An 18840-nucleotide genomic window follows, 5' to 3' on the forward strand; every position below is an offset into this window, starting at 1 on the left:
AACTCAGTTGTTCCGAGAACACCTAGGCACTTAACCTGACTCTTCTCCTCTTTGCCCTTTGGGGTAGATTAAGTCAGATGGTCCAAAACCCAGCACTTAATGATTATCTAGCACTGACAAAGTTGTGTGATGTTGTATGTTGATTGTCATCGTAAGTAGTGATACTGAGATTGCTGAATCTCAGATGCTGAGATCACTACTGGTTATTACTTTGGTTTCCAAAAAAAAAAAAAAAAAGTGGGGGGGGGCAATACCTGTGACCAATCACACCTGAAGCACTTTTTGCACTTACTAAGGGTTTTTTCCTTAAGTCTAAATTCTTGCTTGTGTTGTACGTCGCTTTGGATAAAAGCGTCTGCTAAATGAAATTGTAGAATTGTAGAATTCAATTAAAAGTTGACCTCAAAGAAAAGGAAAAAAAATTCTGTTCCTGACACTGCAATAAAGTTGTTAGACCACATTCATAGACTGTGTGTCAGTGTTTTTTGTGGTTTACTATCACTCTTCATCTATGAACTCTATAAACTTGTAATTTGTCCATGGCAATTACCCAGCACATAATGAAGTGACCTAGCACATTGCAGATCAGAGCTGGAAATGATGTCACACCCAAGATAACTGTGAAACAACTGGGTCCCCAGAAGCCGTATTATCCTGTTTTTCAGTTGAACTGAGAGCTGAGAGGCCACTGAACCAGACTGGGCCTTCATACTGCAGGACACTTTGTATGGTGGAGCAGATGAACAGACTGAGGATTTCCTTACTGGCTCCAAATGACCAGCGTCTCCTTAAAAATCTAAATCCTCTGTTGAATCTCATTGCAGTTGAAATCTATGTGGTGCAGTGCAGGACAATGCATTGTCTACATGTAACCCCCTGGGATTTGAATGATGATGTTTGCTTCATGTGTTGATTGTAAAGGTGTCTTTTGTGGGTCCAAAGATGATCTCCTCTGTTTTAAGAGTGTTAGAGCTTTGTGGTCACTCTCTTTAATATGCTTTTATATAAATCTCTATTTTCAGCTTTGTGATGATGCATTTTCCAGCTGATCCAAGAGGGTTTTTAAAGAGTATGAGGATTTTCTCAGCACACGAAGGAACACTTAATCCTTACGTTTACCACAAACATTCAACATCAACACATCTGGAGATACATGCGTTTCACCTGACAGGAAGGGGATGAAAAACGGTCATTTTAAAAGTAACTAAAGCTGTACAATATTTACCTTTGAGAAGTAGTGGAGTATTAGGATACAATACTTGGACAACAGCACATAATTACATCCCACCACTGCATATAGGACCTGCTCACTTCTCTGTGTTTTTATTCGCATATTTACGCCATTCATTTGTTTTTTGGCCAGAATATGAACATTTTTAAATCTGATCTTTTAGCCTACATGAAGGGGTGTTACTGAGGCCTTCCCCGTGACTAAGAGTTTAATAGACAGGTATGTATGACAGCACGAGCCACGTGTCAGCCAATCACAATGCAGGTTCAGTGAAGTACAGTGAGTCTTACACTGATAACACCTGACAGCTGAGCTCTACAGCTCAATGTCTCTGTAGAAATACGGTGTCACTGTATCAGCCTCGGTCTGCCTATTTTAACATTTTAAACATTTTTTTTCCTTATAATAGTAAGTTTTTTAATAGTTTTAAGATGTTTTTCTCCGCCCTGCTGATTCTTGCCAGTTGGGGTTTGTTCGGTTCTGTTGCGGGGTCTCCCGGTGTGGAGCAAGCGTACCGGGCGGTGGTCAGGGCAGTGTCTCCTGGACAGCAGCATCTAACCGGGGAGGCTCTCAGCTCCGTCTTTAATACACTGGAGAACCGTGTGCAGTGCGATGAAGTGTCGTGTGAAACGGTAAGTTTTATTAGGCTTTGCAGCCGCTTAGAGAGTCAGATGGATGACTGCAGGTGCGGCAGATAGAGGTCGAGGTCCAAATGTTATCACCTGTACCTGCTGGCGCCCGGTCACACTGTTCAGGTGAATTTTTGTGGGCTCCGATCAAATTCTTTAAATCTAGCGTTTGTCACAATTTATTTATTATATCATACATGTATTTTGTAGTTTTTGCAGTTGTTGTGTTTGTCATAGGTAATTAACTGTTTCTGATTTTCTGGGAGCAGAGCGCACCTGCTGTTGCGCACCGGCATTATGACGTTTCTCAGTGAAGGATTTTCCTTAAATGTTTAGCGGATTTTGTCATTGTATAATCTGGTAATTTTATCCTTATTGACATTGGGCAAGAGATGCGATATTATTATTCTTATTATTCTTCTTCTTATTATTATTATTATTATTATTAAGTTTGTTTGTTAATTCATGTTGGTTTTATTGTAAAGTTAGTCTGACCATTGTACCTATATGTGGACTTAACCCGTTAGTGTTTTTTGAATAAATTGAATAAATAAATTTAAATAAATTTTTTGCCAATAAAACATGCTTTACCATATGATTATAAAGTCAGTCGATCATCAGGGTAAATTTTTTGGGACCCTAAATATAGAAACGTATAAAGACATTGAAAAGGGCACTACTGTGTTTTAGTACTTAAATGGAGTTCATAAGATTTTTTTTTTAACATTAAAAGACAGCCAGTCCTATTGCAGTATGTCTTAAAATGACTAGAGGTGTTTGCTATTTTTACACGACTAACAAAAACGATTACTCCACCAGAGTAACTGTTTTAGCTCGACCAGTTCAACCTCTGATTTTATGAAGGGCGGTGTTCTCAGGCAACTTGGACAGAACCGCTTTATCAGTGTGACTGAGAGTGAAGTCCCTGAACTTCCTACATGTCAGCTGAAATCTGCATGAATGCAGTGCATGGCTGATAAGTCTGTGGTGTCAGACAACCGAACAAAATGGACAAAAATACAATAGATTAAATTAGAGCACACTGAGGCTACTTTTTGGCGGAAGAGAACTGGTATCAAATGAAGTAGATAAAAATATGTTTGTAATATAAATTGTTAGAAGTGTTGGTGTTTTTTTCCACACACCTCTAAAACTGGTATTTAGCCAGATACACAGATAGTTTTGGGTCTATATGCACATGTTCTGTTTTAGGTTCTCGATTCTTGTATGCCTCTGTTTCATTTTTTTTACATCACAAACTAAATTCTACTCTTCTGTATTATAAAATGTGTGTGTGTGTGTGTGTAACAAAAGTTATAAATAATCAATTTCCTTTCACAGCTGTGTCAAGCTAACAGCACAACTTCATTGTTTAAAGTATAAAATCTAATAAGTAAGTTTTAAGATCCTTTACTGCAGTAAAAGTACTAATACCGCTAATACTCTGTTACATTAAAAGTCCCGCATTGACAATGTTCCTTCAGTAAAAGTATAAAGGTATGATCAGTAAAATTAAGTGAAAGTTCTTTAACTATCAAAATATCCCCTGTAACTAATACTGACAGTAATAAACTTAGGGAATTAAATGGACTGAGTGCTTCACATGAAAATAGACAGATTGAACATAAAACAGGCCGACAAGGAAATTCAACAGGGCATTTAAAGAAACTGGGGAGGATTTAGGGCAATTTAAAGGCATCTAGTGGCGTGGATTAAAACTCCTCAAGTGATGCTCATGCAATGTGCATATTTTTTTTCTAAATGAATCTAACGTTTGATTGCATCTAACAATAAAGTGATATCATGTATTTTTCTATGCACGCAGTGTGATCTAACAGAGGCCGTTCACCAACTGATCAGCAATCCCTCCGGTCATGCAGAGGATGAAACTGAAGAAGGCAGAAAAAATGTAAACATCAGTGTGTCTCAGTTCACTGCTCTCGCTGCCGGATGCGTCCTGTACATCTCATCTCCAGGCCTGGTCTGCACCGCAGTGAGGCAGGGGACATGGAGAGAGGAGGCCGAACATTTCCTACATCAAATCACACATCAGGGGCTGCACCAGGACCATGAACATGACCACGAGTACATAGAAGTTCATGAGTTAAAGGTGCTGCTTCATGAGTTTCAAGATCACTACGAGCCCTCAGACAGAGAGGTAAGACTACAGCAAATTATATTTAGTATTTGTTCATCTATGGACGATCTATGGCTCCACACTAGATGCTTAACAGGACAGCATAGAAGAAACATAAACACTTCACAAAAACTTCCCAAATCTTTTCTTTTTTCTTTTCAAATACTGAAGATTCACCCAAACTTTCTCGAATTAACACTCATGCATCCTTTAGAGGACAAAAGTCTCTGCGCCAAAAAAAAAATACCATCAAAACATTAATATTAGCCTTTCTGTATTATTTCCCACTTTCTTTTAACCAAACAGTTCTGATCATAACTAGCAATAAAAAAACAACAACAAAAAAACAATGGGGAATGAGGTTCTAAAGTGTAGGCTATGAGTTAACGCAGCCATTTTTTGGGGGAGAAAAAAAATGTCTCTAAGGATGCATAAGGGTTTAAGTGTTTTAGGAAGGAAATTTCTTGTAACAGATCCATGGCGAAGTGTGGCCTGAAGATTTTGTTTGGCTGGCTACAGTGTCAAATGTCACAAGCAAAAAAGTTTGGCAACAAATGATTTAGATTATGAAACAGTGCTCTATGCTGAGATCCAGGTTATAATCTCGTTGTTCTGACATAGAACCGTAGTGTTTTTCCTTCCAGGGTGTGTTTTACCATGATGTAGCAGTTTACTCTCGTCATATCTTATCACACTGGGTGATGCCAGCAGAACACCTATTAGGCTTTGCCCTGTACTCGTCCATAGCACTGTGGCAACCGTCATCACGATGAAAAGTGCCCTCTTGAAATCTTTGGTAGCCTACTGCGGTAATGTAACACACATAATGTAACCTTCAATCTAAATTTAAAACTTTCTTTAGTCATAGTTATCAATGCAAAATTACTCGAAAAACAACACAACAGTGCACAAACTGGCTCAATTGTGCATTTTGTGAATCGGGATTAAAAAGTTTGTTCATATATTTCAGTCATTAACCTACAGTATCTGTTCAAGTTTGACTCATTTTACCGTTTACTTCCAGGTGTACTTCACTTAGTTAAACCACCTTTCCAAACCTAGTAAAAAATATTCTACAAAAAAAGATGTCTCTAAAATAATGCATAGTTGTAGTTGTATTATCTGGCAAGCCTTTCAATCAAAAACCTAATTGAGTTGGGGCTGCAATGATTGATTAATCAACACAAAAAACTTTTAAAAAATTGTGTGGCCATGAGAGTTTGTGTTAAGTCCAAGATAAAAGTTACATAACATACCTTTAAAGCCCTTTAAAGCTCTTTGTTGAGTCAGTGAGTGAAGTTCTCCAAAAAATGAAATCCATATTTTTCCATTTGTCCTTCCTCTTCCTTATCACCATGGTAACCAGAGCTGCGTATCAGCCAATGACATCATGGAGGAGGTCAGCACATCATCGCTACACCAGAGACAGGAAGTGGGTGCAGTTTTGGGCCGCGTCCTGTATCACGCCTTGCAAGGTCACTGTTTCATTCACCGGCCCCTGCCTGAGGAGAGCTTTTTCCTGGACAACATCATGGACCATCTGGGGTCGGAGAACTTCACTGTCGGGGGTAAGTGACCTTCAGAAACACAGAAAAACATGGATGAGGATACAAGCATAAAAACCCAAACCCTGTAAACCCTGTTTTTTTTTTGTTTAACAAGTTGGCTTGATTGTTAGGTTGTTTAATGAATTACTTTTTATCAGCACACCTGGTCGTTATTTATTTCCAGTAACTAAGAAAAAGTTAATCATCCATCAACTCTTGCTACTAGAAAACTCGTTTATTCCTGGAGTTGCTTTGCTTAAATGTAGGTTATTGTTTTGTAGATTTGGAGGCTCTCATGAGGCATCTGAACCTTGGACCTGACCACAAACATGAACACGAGCACCATGAAGACGAACACCATGAAGACGAACATGCTGATCACGATCACAATGGTTTAAGACAGAGAAAGAGAAATAGCCATGAACATCATGAGGGGCATGAAGGAAACACCACCTGGGATCAGGTATACTGTATATACCAATACACAGAAAAAAAAGATATTTAACACCAGTATTCAGATGAGTCAAAGAAACAAAAAAGCTGACACGTGTTTTCCGATTGATTGTGCTGCATGTTAAATGAGCAAACTCCTTGATTTCATTTAACTTTACTAAAAAACTGTACAACTGCACCCCAGTCTTAACAGAGCACCAATTTGTGCTTAAATCTTTCACTTTACCTTCTCCCAGTTGTGTTTCTCGGCTGAAGAACTGGTCCTCATCTATGGTCTTGCAGACAACAGCTCTGCCTCCACAAGCCTGGGTCAGACCGCCCTGGCTCGGCTCAGCCCTGCGCTCATCCAGCAGGTCCTGAGCGGAGCGTGTGCAGACACCACAGAACCACGGACACCAGATGGACTCACTATGACTGAGAGTAAGTGTGCATGTTCTGAAAGACAGAAACCCAGGTAGTTAACCAGGCTAGCAAGATCACTGGAAACTGGAATTGCCGCCTCACTGTTGCCTCCACATAACATCCAAGTTGCACTTACACATTACGTAACATAACGGACAATAGAGTTTTCTTACTTTATTGAAAAAGCACAGGCAATGCTGCACTTAAAAGTATCTTCAGGTTGTAAGTGTGCAACCATGAAATCTCTATGCCTGTGCACCTGCCACAGCTATGTTTTCAAGTTATCCATCCAACTCCCACCATCCACTTGGACTCAACAATGAACTAATGAGAATTTGGTTGTCAAAGGTTAAGATCACTGTGGCCATAACTCAAGAATTAAGACATAGCTCCACACAAGATGCTTAACAGGACAGCAAAGAAAAAAAAACACATAATAAACACTTGACAGAAACTTCTCAAATCTCAAATAAAGTTTTACCTCACCCAAACCTCCTCAAGTTAACACTTGTCTGCACCAAAACTACCATCAAAACATTAGTATGAGTCTTTTTTTTATTATTTCCACTTTCTTTAAACCAATTTTAGTTCATAACTACTAAATATTCATTCATGAATTTAAACCTTTAAATACATTTTTTTTGACACAATGCCACTATTTGTTTTTAATAAAAAAAGAAACAAAATCATAGTTTCCATATACTGATTGTTATGGGGATTAGTTTCTAATGGGTCTAAATGGCAACATTTTTTTTCCTTAAGGGTCTGACAGGATATGTTTTGTGTATGTTTTATGTTTACGTTGGGTTTGGTGTTTTTGACCACACTGTTAAGGTTAAGATCACTGTGGCCTCACACTACAGGTTTTAGGCTGTTACTCAAGAATTAATGGACAACAAAATTTCACACAAATGTCATAGAATAAAACCAAATAGCCATGGCATTTTTTATGAAAAGAAAAAATCAAAGGTCAACTTCACTGTAACATTTTAACGTTCAGCAAAAACACTTTTCTGGCTGTTATACAGTATCATATCTCAGAAGCAGAAGTCGTCCAGATGTCCATGTGTTCTCGACATGCTGATATAGGACCTTCACCCCCTTTTTCTATTCCCTCTTTCTCTTGTAGGATACATCTACGCAACCATTGCCAATGTTTTGATAACACTGACATCCCTGTTTGGCATTGTGGTGCTGCTGTGTACCTCCTGCACCAGTGTGTTCCAGTTGAGCATCCAATTTTGCATCAGTCTGGCTGTAGGTTCACTGACTGGAGATGCCTTACTGCACCTGATACCCACTGTGAGTGATTTTAGCACTTTAAAATCTGTATCAAGTAATTCTTGACACTTAAACACTCAAAGACTATCCAAGTTTCAGGACATTTGGGGCCAGATGCATCACAGTGTGTACGCACAAAAAACATGCATATGCCCTTTCCCACATAAAAACTGGTACTTATAAACAAAGACTGTGTTTTGAAAATGTGCACACCCACGTTCTTCAGACCAGGCATTCATGCGGTTTAAGCTGAGGTAGTTGAGGTTTAAATGATGAGGACATGATTAAGTACAAGTTAAGAGACAGATCATTGTTTTTGGATGTTTGCCAAGTATAGTTGTTGTGTTACTGCATGGCGCTCTGTAAGATGTTATTCAAAGGCACATTTGTAGAGTTCATTTTAAATAATTTGAGTGATATATTTCATTATCATTTTTATTTACAATAATCTCCTTGTTAATAATTGTTTGTTATCCCATGAGGCACTTTGTTAAGTCTGTTTCAACATGGGTGTTATAAGTCAATCATTGAATGTCCTTCTGACATTTAATAATGATCGAGATTTTTATGATGTTTGCAGAAATGTGATGAATTGAATACCCACAATCCTGCGTAATAATAGCTGCTCTGGCACTGCTGGGAAAACCTCTCCAGTGCAACACAGTTAGTGAAACTGGTCTTTGACGTATTTTTCATTGACAGCTATAATAAGTGGTAAAGAGCGCATAAGTATTAATATGCAATGTATGTTTAGGGGCGTTCCAGCATCTATTTATGGTGATCTGTGGGTTTGGAAATGAGGCTAAAGAATTATAAAACAGAATCAGGTGTATGCATGCTTTATAAATCACATGAAAATATTGCGTACACATTTCCGCTTTTGTATGTACATGCAGTTGTAGTACTTGCATCTGGTCCCGTGGCATTAACAATCATAGTGATTTAATTCATTTAGCAGCACATTCTCATTTTGACTTCTTCTTGTGGTATGTTTGCAGTTTCTAGGTTTGCATGTGCACTCAGACGACACCCACAGCCACAAGCACTCACATGAGCATCGGCATGAAGAAACCCCAGACTACATTTACAAGATTTTGGTCATGGTTGGGGGGATCTACTACTTTTATCTGATGGAAACAATCTTCTCTCTGATTGCATATAAGGATAATCATCACCATCATCAACATCATCATGGGGTAAGAGAAAAAAGTATACTATGCTAATACTGATAAACCTGATACAAGTATAAATATGACAACTGTCCTTCACTGTCGCTGTACTGTGTATCAGCTTGTTGGTCTCTGTAATGGTATCAGTTTGTTTTTTGTCCTTCAGCCGACCACAGGAGTTCCATGTTTCCAGTTTGCATATGATCTTCTATCTCGTTTCACTTCAAGTGTTTCTGTTTTTGGGGCTTGGAACCCAATCTCTGATTGTGAGGGTGATGACTGTATGCCCCCATTCTGACCTATCATTCTGGCTCCCCCTTGCTATAGCATCATTGTTGCATCTTTTTAATCTCTAGTTGTGCAGCTTGCAATTGCAGATGTTTAAGCAGAGCTAGCAGTTGTTTCTTAGTTTGTGTGGATGATGGGTTTCGATCCCACTTTCCTCTGCATATCTTCCACATTTTTCTCAGTATTCCACCTATGTCTTGTTCCAGTAGCCCAAATGCCATCAGATGGCCCTGATTCCCTAACACCTGATACAAGTATCATTAAGGGCCTTGCCCTAACTGGGTATTTTCACCCTGACCGAGATTTGAATCCCTGCCTCCTGTAACAAAGTGTGTGTTGTTGCCACTTTTGTGGTTTACATATATATTTCACACTTCATTAGGAAATTAGAAATTATTTGTACTGGCTGCCTCTACATGACTGTCATAATTTTATACCTGCCTGATATACCACCACGTTCTTTTTCTACCTCAAACCCCTCTTTTGACCTCAACCTTCAAGCTTGTTTCTCTCTCTTTAGGAAGAATCAGAGCCTCACCACTGTGACCACGGGAGGGTTTTAGAGATGTATCAACAGGAGAGAGAAAAAAAAGAGAGGTCGCAGTCAGTATTTGGAGCAGACCTGGTGAGAGACAAACACACATCGCAGAAATACTTCCTCCATTAATTGACCATTGTATATCAACTACTCACTCCGAAAATAATTGATGCATTGGACTAAAATGAGACCTTGTTTAAGAACAGCAGAATATCTGTTTACAAAGTGTTTTGAATAGTACAGTTTAGTGAAAATGCATGTGTTTGAGAAGTACTGAGCAAATGATGAATAAATAAATGTGTTTGAGTCATAGTGCACAAGTTCTTTGGGGGTTTGTAAACTGATATTTTGATATAGTTTTGACCATTGCTGTATGCAAGAAAAACAAAATTTTGTTATGAATTCAACATAACATGAGGTGAGTAACTGATATACAAATGACCACTTTGTGGGTTATGTCTCTTTTTAACACTTGGAAATGGAACAAAAATAAAAATGCAGGCACATGCTTTTGCTTCATAGAGTGGATGTGCACTCATTAGGGAGTTTACCTGTCATATAGGACAAATAATTAAAAAGTGTCAGACCTGTTTACCAAAATGTGTTAATTTTTACACTGAGAAATAATGAAGTCACATGGAAATCCACTAAATCTCAGTAAAAAAAGACCAAAAAAACATGTCAATGGGTGCTATCTCGTGTTAAATTGGCTATAAGCTGCCTCAGTGCACGTGAGAAACCCTCAGCTATTCCAGCCATTACTACACAAAACCTTGAAATGGTATAGCCGTTTATAACACACATTTTATGTAAATAACAGGAATTGTCACCTAATGTACATTTCAGGTTGGCTATGAAGACAATGAGAAATCTCTTTCAGAGCCGAAAGAGCGCACCAGAGGTGAGCAAAGTTATTTACAAGACAAATAAAAGCATAAAGCATGTGATAATACTGCGAAGCACTGCGGCTACTCCACCACTAACTATGACTTTGTTTGCTTCCACAGAACAGCGTCTGCTGCCTTATATGATAACTATCGGTGATGGGATTCACAACTTTGCAGATGGATTAGCAATTGGCGCAGCTTTCTCCCTGTCTTGGAAATCTGGTCTGGCCACATCGCTAGCTGTGCTCTGCCATGAACTACCACATGAACTGGGTACAGAACACGCACACACCGGCCCAGCCACAAGAATTAAATGTTGGCATTTTACATGCATCTACAGATATGTTACATTTGTACGTTTCATAAGCCTAATTAATTTATGACGTCGCACAGACAAACAAACAACACACAAACACAACAGCTGGCAAAAAGGCCGACCCGCTCTCAAGCGGGGATTTCAGCAGCAGTGGGAATACAGCCATTTAGCAGTTTTAACTGTGTTTAAAAATCCCATGTGCACCTGCTAATTACGTTGGGAATGAGGTAATACAAATCAACATTTGTACAGGGACGTATGGTGGAGGGTGTAACACCTAGGTGAGAGGGCGGCCAAGCGGCAGACAGCAGCAGTGTTCAAGACAGACAATCAGACAGACAGACCATTAAAAATGTACAGATATACAGTATACGAGATACTGTGGTGCACATAAGCAGGTAGCAGCAATAAGTTAACTGAAGGCCAGACAGTGGCAGCTCAAACTCTGAGTGTAATGGATATGATGTACCTGCAATAATATTTTGGCCCTCCTCCATAGTCTTTTCAAATATATTGCATAGTTATTTCTCTGACCTGCCAGTCATCTTCATAGCAATGTCAACAATCTCCGAAAGCTTGTTTTTGCTCTTTGGAAGTTGCGGTAACATGCTATCGTGTGATGATGATCAAATGCTGTCAACCAGGCTTCTGTATGCCACTAAAGTATATGTTGGCAAACACCACAGTTCCTCGAGTTCATGACTAAAAATACTCACTGAGTTTGTTATTATATTCCAAATCTAATATGGGTAAATCTTTTGCAGTCTGTAGATATTCAAAATAAGGCCTTTGCTAAATGAAGCATTTTCCAATTTAGACATTTGGGATATATTGATATAATTGAGGTTTTAGGAACAATCTTTGGGCATGTATACAGCACATTTGGAATATACTCTGCAGCTGAGGTTTTTACTGCAATTTGAGACAAACAACCTCTTGCCTGTTTACGGTCAGTTCTGTGTGTGTTGTTGAGGATATATTGTAAATAAACTATCATGTCAGTGGTTTGCAAGGCTGTGGTGGAGGTGCATGGCCAAAAGAAAAGCCAGGATTTTTGGTCAGAAGCAGAAATTGACATAGGCCTTTTGTTAAATGCGATTCTCCAGAGTGTCAGTGCTGGTTTGCAGGAAAACCAGAAACCCAGCAATGACAAAACATTTACCATGTCAGCAGCAGTGGTGAAGATGTATTCACATCCTTTACGTAACATAAGTAACAGTATTAATACCACACTGTAAAATTTATGCAATAAAAATGTTGCTCTATGCATGTATGTACAATCGATATAAATAGATATAAATGTAATAAATTAAGATATTTAAAAGGAAAAGCATCCAGTCCTCAGACATAATTATGGGAGCTGGAACGAACCACAAAATGTTTTTTGCATAATAGTTGCCAAAATATACACACACACACGTGTGCGTGTACTCAAGTAACATAAAAGTAACAACAGATTTTGGTACAGTTTTGAGTAAATGTATGTCGTTACATTCCAGCACAGGTCAGCAGGGGGACACACAGTAACTGAAATGACAGTAATTTCAATCAGTGACGCAACTATAGTATATTTCTTTAGCCGTGATATTTGATCATTCAAAATATAATTTAAATCTCATTATATGACATCCATGCATTCTTTAAGTGTTCCTCAAAGGTAAAAGTTATTTGTCCTTGCACTGGAGGACAATGTGTGGACTGTGAAAGCAAGATGTTTTTTTTTATCTTGGAAAGAGTACTCTCGACCACTCGAACAATTTTCTCTTACCAAACAGAAGAGCGAAGATTAGAAAACAATGGTTGAATTTCAGTAACTGGGACGTTGTTCTAACATAATCAAGTGGCTTCCGTGCTTTAACCTAACCAAACATTAACTAGTGTTTTCCAAATAAAACTGAAACGTAAAGAAAGGTAAAGTTTCAACATACCCACTAGATATGGAAAGTACAAATGCAACATCTGTGGTTTGCAGGAAAGTATAATGCCAACAGTTATTCTGACAATTGAGTCACACACACACACACACACACACACACACACACATACACACAGGCAGGCAGTGCTTTGATCATTTTTCACTAAAGATTTCTTAACATTACCCTGTTGCTCTCGTTTCTCTCCAGGTGATTTTGCCGTTTTGCTCTACAGCGGTGTGTCTGTCCGCAAGGCGCTGCTCTTAAACGTTGGCAGTGCCATGACCTCGTTCATCGGCCTGTACATCGCTCTATCTGTAGCCACTGACCTCGCCACTAAACAGTGGATAGCTGCTGTTACTGCAGGACTCTTCCTGTATGTGGGGCTGGCAGATATGGTGAGTATTTGTCTTCACAGACCCATTTACAAGACAGATCATGATGCAGCTGGCATCAAATAGTAATTCTCATCTCTCCTCTCTCCTTCCAGCTCCCCACTATGGTCCACATCAGCAACAAGAGACCCTGGCTGATGTTTCTGCTGCAAAACGCCGGCCTTCTAAGTGGGTGGGGTATTCTGTTGTTGCTGTCACTTTATGAAGAGAGAATCAGCTTTTAAAACATGGACATTTAAGACACTCTCCAGTTGGTTGGTATAGCCTATGCAGATTGCAAAATCTTTGAATAACATTCTTAGTAACATGACTGGGTGTTTATGGACTTTACTCATAAACAGCCATGATGAGACCCCTGGAGTAAGAAGGCTTGAAGTTAAAATTTTCTGTTATGTTTTCACTTTCACTATTTACGCACACATGGCTTTCTCAGGGCTGTCCTGGCATCAGTGATAGTATCCAACATAACCTGCCCATGCTGATATTCAGCGCATAGCAGCAAGATTATTCAGTATCTGTTGGTATCAGAGGGTAATTTATCAATCAACCAATCAATCATTTATTTGTCACATGGAATCACACAAGGTACAATTCAAGTGATTATATCAGCTCCTTTAACTTGTGTATTATGATTTTGTCCTTTTTTGCATCGTCTTACATTATTGGCTGTTGCTAAGTAATTGTCCTCATTTGCGGGTGGTTCGCATTATCCATGGTTTCGGGTTGTAGAATGATTTAACTGTGCACATATCCCAACCCCAGCACAACGGTCACATGGTCACTCTTTCTGAATATGAGCAGCACTACTCTGCAGCCGCCTCTGAACGGCGTGTAGCAGTGATGCACAGCAGGAACAGGACAGCACCTCAGCTTACCACCGTCACACCAGTCTTTATTCACCATAAAGCACACGTCTCCTAACCTTCTCTTGCCAGAGTCCTCATCTCACTCGAATCGGCAAATAGAAAAAGAGCCTCCTGGTTAAATGGCGTTTTGCAGGATTTAGCCAAGTTTCGGTGAATAAAAGGATATTACAGTTCCTGATATCCTGTTGGAAACTGATGTAGCACATAGATCATCCAGTTTATTTTAAAAACAGCCATACAATAGCTAACTCTATGCTGGTTCAGCTGGTGGCCATTCTTCTAGGTCTTTCCTCGATGTTCACTGATGTTTACATTTGAAACCTCGAGCTGGCCAGCTAACACTTAGCTAACTAGATTTCAACAGGAGTTTACAGACTGGTGAACTGATTTCCACATACCACTGAATGACGCTCAGCCACACGCCACCATTCAAAGCCAACCACAAAAAGCACCAAGACTTGCCAAACAGACACAAGAGCCTAAATTTAGCACAAATTTAGCAGAGAGAGGAAACTGGCATCACTGTCCCCTCAAATGATGGTGATGGATGTAGGAAGAACAACCGATTTTGCAACTGCAAACTCTGCTTTCTTGATCAATATAGCACACACTGAGGAATTTATTGCTTATTTTATTACCATCTACACTGATTGGACATTCATATAAAAGGTGACACATGCTTGAAAAGGGATTAAAATTTGTTGAATGCCCAGATGCCTTAAACTCCAAAACCTCAACCTCAAATGTGGTTATTTGACTATATTTCGAATGTTGTTCACTAACATTTATGTGAAAAATTGCAGTGGCCTCCCTAAGAACTTTCCCATATGTTTTAATCAAGACAGGAGGTTACCATCTTATTAGGTACATTGATGGGCAAAATATTAGATTTCCAATTCACTAACACACCAAACTGTCACCAGGAGAGCTGAAAATAACACGTTTCTACACTCTCAACAAAAAGTCAATATCATTTATTTTTCTAAAAGGTAGGATTTACTACAGGGCGTCTGTATATCAGATTTAGCTCAGAACCTATTTGGCTACAAACTCAGTGTACATACCAGTGTGTTTTTTTAAATAAAAAGAATGTATCAATAAAAGTTTGGGAAGGAGTTATTCATTTATATTTTTTCACACTTTTATTGCCGAGATAAGTCATGGTTTCTGGCAATTCAGATTTTTTTTATTTTCTTGTTCTTCAGCACTAATAAGCATGAAAATGACACTAAAAGTGACTTGAATTTGTATTCACAAGTATTCAATAGTATGTTTATGAGAAACATATACAAATATATAGAATTTGTCAAGAACTATTAATCCCGCACCACACCAGTTTTAATGAAAGTAAATGTCATAAACATGTTCAGAAATGTTGGAATATACAGTATTGTACACAACAAATGTACTCTGCCTTGTTTGGGAAATAAAGACTCTTAAACCCCGTTATGTAATGATTTATATAAGATCTATCACTAAATTTAAGAGAGAGCAGAAGCTAAGAGTGACTTTTAAGCAGTGGATTTATCTGTTTGTGTTTGATCAGAGATACTTTCATTATCACATTTATGATAGCTGCTAAATTTGTAAGTTTTGTATGAATGAGTTGGGAGGTGTAAACAAGACTTTATCTTTCTTGTCTAATCTCGATTTACAGAGTACACGAGCTCTTTCGCAAAGGCAGAGAACCCTCTGAGGAATACATTGCATAACGTAGACATATGTACCAATTAACCTGTTTGCCTGTGCAATGTTAAAAACAGGTGGGTTTTTTTAAACTTTCCATAGGCCTCCCAGTCTTTTGTTGCTCCTATCTCAACTTTTTTTGAAATGTGACACAGGCATCCCATTCAGAATGAGTGAGTATTGGCAAAAAACAAAAAAACAACGATAACATTTATCAGTTTAAACATTAAATGTCTTGCATTGTATTTAACTGAATATAGGTCAAAAGGATTTGCAAATCTGTGCATTCTGGTTTTATTTACATTTTACACAGCATCCCAATTTATAGGAAATCGGGGTGGTAAAAACTACAATATTCCCATTAAGTGGAGTAGAAGTATAAAGTAATATTAAATTGAAATATAATGATAATGTAAGTGTAAATAATGTAAAACTGAGCTTGAGTAAATGTTTTTCGTTGCATTTTACCACTAAACCAGTGCCTAACTTTCTCTCAGACAAAATGACCTATTCAATGACAACATTTAGGTTGTATACTGAGCCTTTAAGCATGTGCTGTAATTAAAAAACAAATTAAAGTTTACATCATGAAGCTGCTGACAGAGGGAAAATGGATTTCCCTGAAGTCAACAAAAACCATCTATAATTTTGAACCTACAGCACGTCGTCAGAGGTTTTACAAGCATCTGGAGTTATTTAACTCACTCTCAATAAAACACTCAGTAATCAGCTCTAAAACTGGACCTTTGAGCTTCTCATATGCTGTATTGCATAATACATTTTTGGCGTTGGTGGACACCTGCAGATTACACAGAGAGAAAATGAAGACAGGTAATGGAAAGAGAGACAGTTGAGTTATATGCTGTAGCTCTTGATATCTGGGTGGGTAGTTTTACTACTGCATAAAGAATTTTATGTGGCAGTGACAGAAAGCTGCATCAAAGTGAGTATTTTTTTGTGACATGATGATTAGTAGACTTTGGAGTTACAAATGTTTGAATGGCCATTGGAGTAACAGTGTGGAGGGAGGGGAGCAAGACAATATCATGTGACTAGTTAAACGGGTCATATTCTAGTTTTAGATGTCTTCAGGTCTTGTTGAATTTGAGCTCATTGTCAATAATGTGATATTTTCCTGAAACTCCACCAGCAAGTCAAAGTTTTATTTTACTCAGTGTTTTCCCTTTTACAACCAAATAGAAAGTAATGGCATTCCTCATCCTCTTCCTCAGCTATGGTTTGCATTTACTGCAGAGTGGTAAACTTTAGGATACTAACATGCTAAATTACAATGTTTTAGTATTCAGCTCAGATAAATGCTGTTCATGAGTTCAGGCTCACAGAGCTGCATAGCAAGGATGTGGACTCTACCACTTGTTAAAATGTAAAAGTTAAAAGTTTTTTTAAAATTATAATCAAGTTTTTCCTTTTGCATCACACAAGAAGGTATGTTGACATGTTTTATAAATTATTGATAAAGGTAAGTGAGTAAAACCCAAAGTTTTCAGGCCTTCTAGTTCCAGTTAAATGTTTGTGTTGGTTCAGTGTCATGACTTGGCATTTGAATAAAGCAGAGTCATTGTAAATCATACAGCACCTATGTTTTTTTTACTATGACAGGTCCAGATCTCTGTTGTGATAAGCTGATTGGAAAGATATGCATCACCACTTTACCAAACCCATTTTTACATACCTGTCCCTCTGCACTCCAATGCCACACAATACACTTATTGTTTAAACTCTTACAAAGTGAACTAAAGTGTCATTGTCATCGTAGCCTTTTTGGAGGATTTAAAGCTCTGTTCTTCACTTAACAACAGTATATAGGAATTATTAAGTTTATAAAAATTATGAGTTAAGCGTAAAGAACAAAAATGAAACAAAAGGATAAAATAAGCTTTACAACAAACAACATTGCACTTGCTGATGTGCTGATGCACACACACACACACACTAACTCACGATATAGGTAAACTGAGGGTGGCATCCATTACAGCAGTGTTAAATACAGAACAACACCAATAAAAGCAAATAAATTAATTTATATATTCTATGAAACAAGAATAACTAAATAATAAGTGTCCCGTGTCAAAGGTCTGTTTGTCACCTTTGCTTAAGGCACCAGTTGGTTAACACGCATATTTCAAGGCTGACTGAAAAGACAGACTCAGCAGGTTGAGGGATCAATCTTTTCGTGGTAGAGTGATGAAATCATTTTGCACTATGGAGCTAACCATTTAGATTTACTTTATCACTTAAAATTACGGCTACTTTCAAATTGCAGGCAAGAAAAAAAAAGCTGTTTTACATCAATAGACTACAAATTTCTGTTTTTACCCCTGACTTCTGCTAATGGTAACGTTATTCTCGTAACTCATTTATCACTAGATCTCCACATGGTCCCTTAACCACCGATAACTGTTGCGGGGAGGTGAGATCTGTACCTGAGATAGTTTGTGAGAGTCCAACCACCCTACACACACACACACACACACATTAACAGGGCATCACATGACCATCGCTAAAGGTTAAAAGTTATAAAATACTTTAAGAACAAAGCTGAGCATGCGTTTGTTGGGACCAATTAACAGTTATGTCAGATGTTAATCACTGCAGCTGGGTCACCTCGTTCTCACGGGTCAACCATTAAACTGGCTGTTCATATCAGGTAGAGCAGCTCTGGGGAGATGCCCCACCCCAGGTGTCACACCTGAGTGTACCAGTCCAAGAAATAAAGGTAAACTCCAACATCATACCTTCAAAACTCAACCTTTTTTTCTTCTTTTTTTTTCCCAAAACAACTGGTAGCTAATAAGACTATTCGTCCTTGATGAAAGAGATACGACATGATGCCAGTGTTGTTAAATGATGCGCTCCATTTTCTCCAGGAAGTTGGAAATTTCAAGTTTTTAGCAGCTTTAGAGATAGTTGGTAAAGAGAAGCTGGAATTCCGGAGTTCAGTCGTAAATTCCAACCGGAACGCAGGCTTTTGAAAAGCTTTAACCAAAGATCAGAAATTATACACTGCGATAAACAAAACATTCATTTTTGACTCGTTTACATTTTTAAAATGATTATTTCGAATCCTTTTTTTTTCAGAAC

At 38.3% G+C, this 18840-nt stretch overlaps 1 protein-coding gene across 1 annotated transcript; it reads left to right on the top strand.

Moving 5' to 3' along the window:
- The first annotated feature begins 1547 nt into the window (after window positions 1-1547).
- slc39a4 (solute carrier family 39 member 4) lies at window positions 1548-15501 on the top strand. The gene is made up of 12 exons (XM_042507173.2): window positions 1548-1863; window positions 3686-4018; window positions 5364-5565; window positions 5826-6007; window positions 6234-6417; window positions 7529-7701; window positions 8679-8876; window positions 9658-9762; window positions 10522-10576; window positions 10683-10835; window positions 13002-13189; window positions 13282-15501. Exons 1-12 carry the CDS (start codon window positions 1663-1665, stop codon window positions 13408-13410), a joined length of 2103 nt encoding a protein of 700 aa, XP_042363107.2. The 5' UTR covers window positions 1548-1662; the 3' UTR covers window positions 13411-15501.
- Window positions 15502-18840: the final 3339 nt, after the last annotated feature.

This window comes from Plectropomus leopardus, chromosome 17, assembly GCF_026936395.1.
Source record: "Plectropomus leopardus strain MGB_pleo_1.0 chromosome 17, ASM2693639v1, whole genome shotgun sequence".
Lineage (NCBI taxonomy): Eukaryota > Metazoa > Chordata > Actinopteri > Perciformes > Serranidae > Plectropomus > Plectropomus leopardus.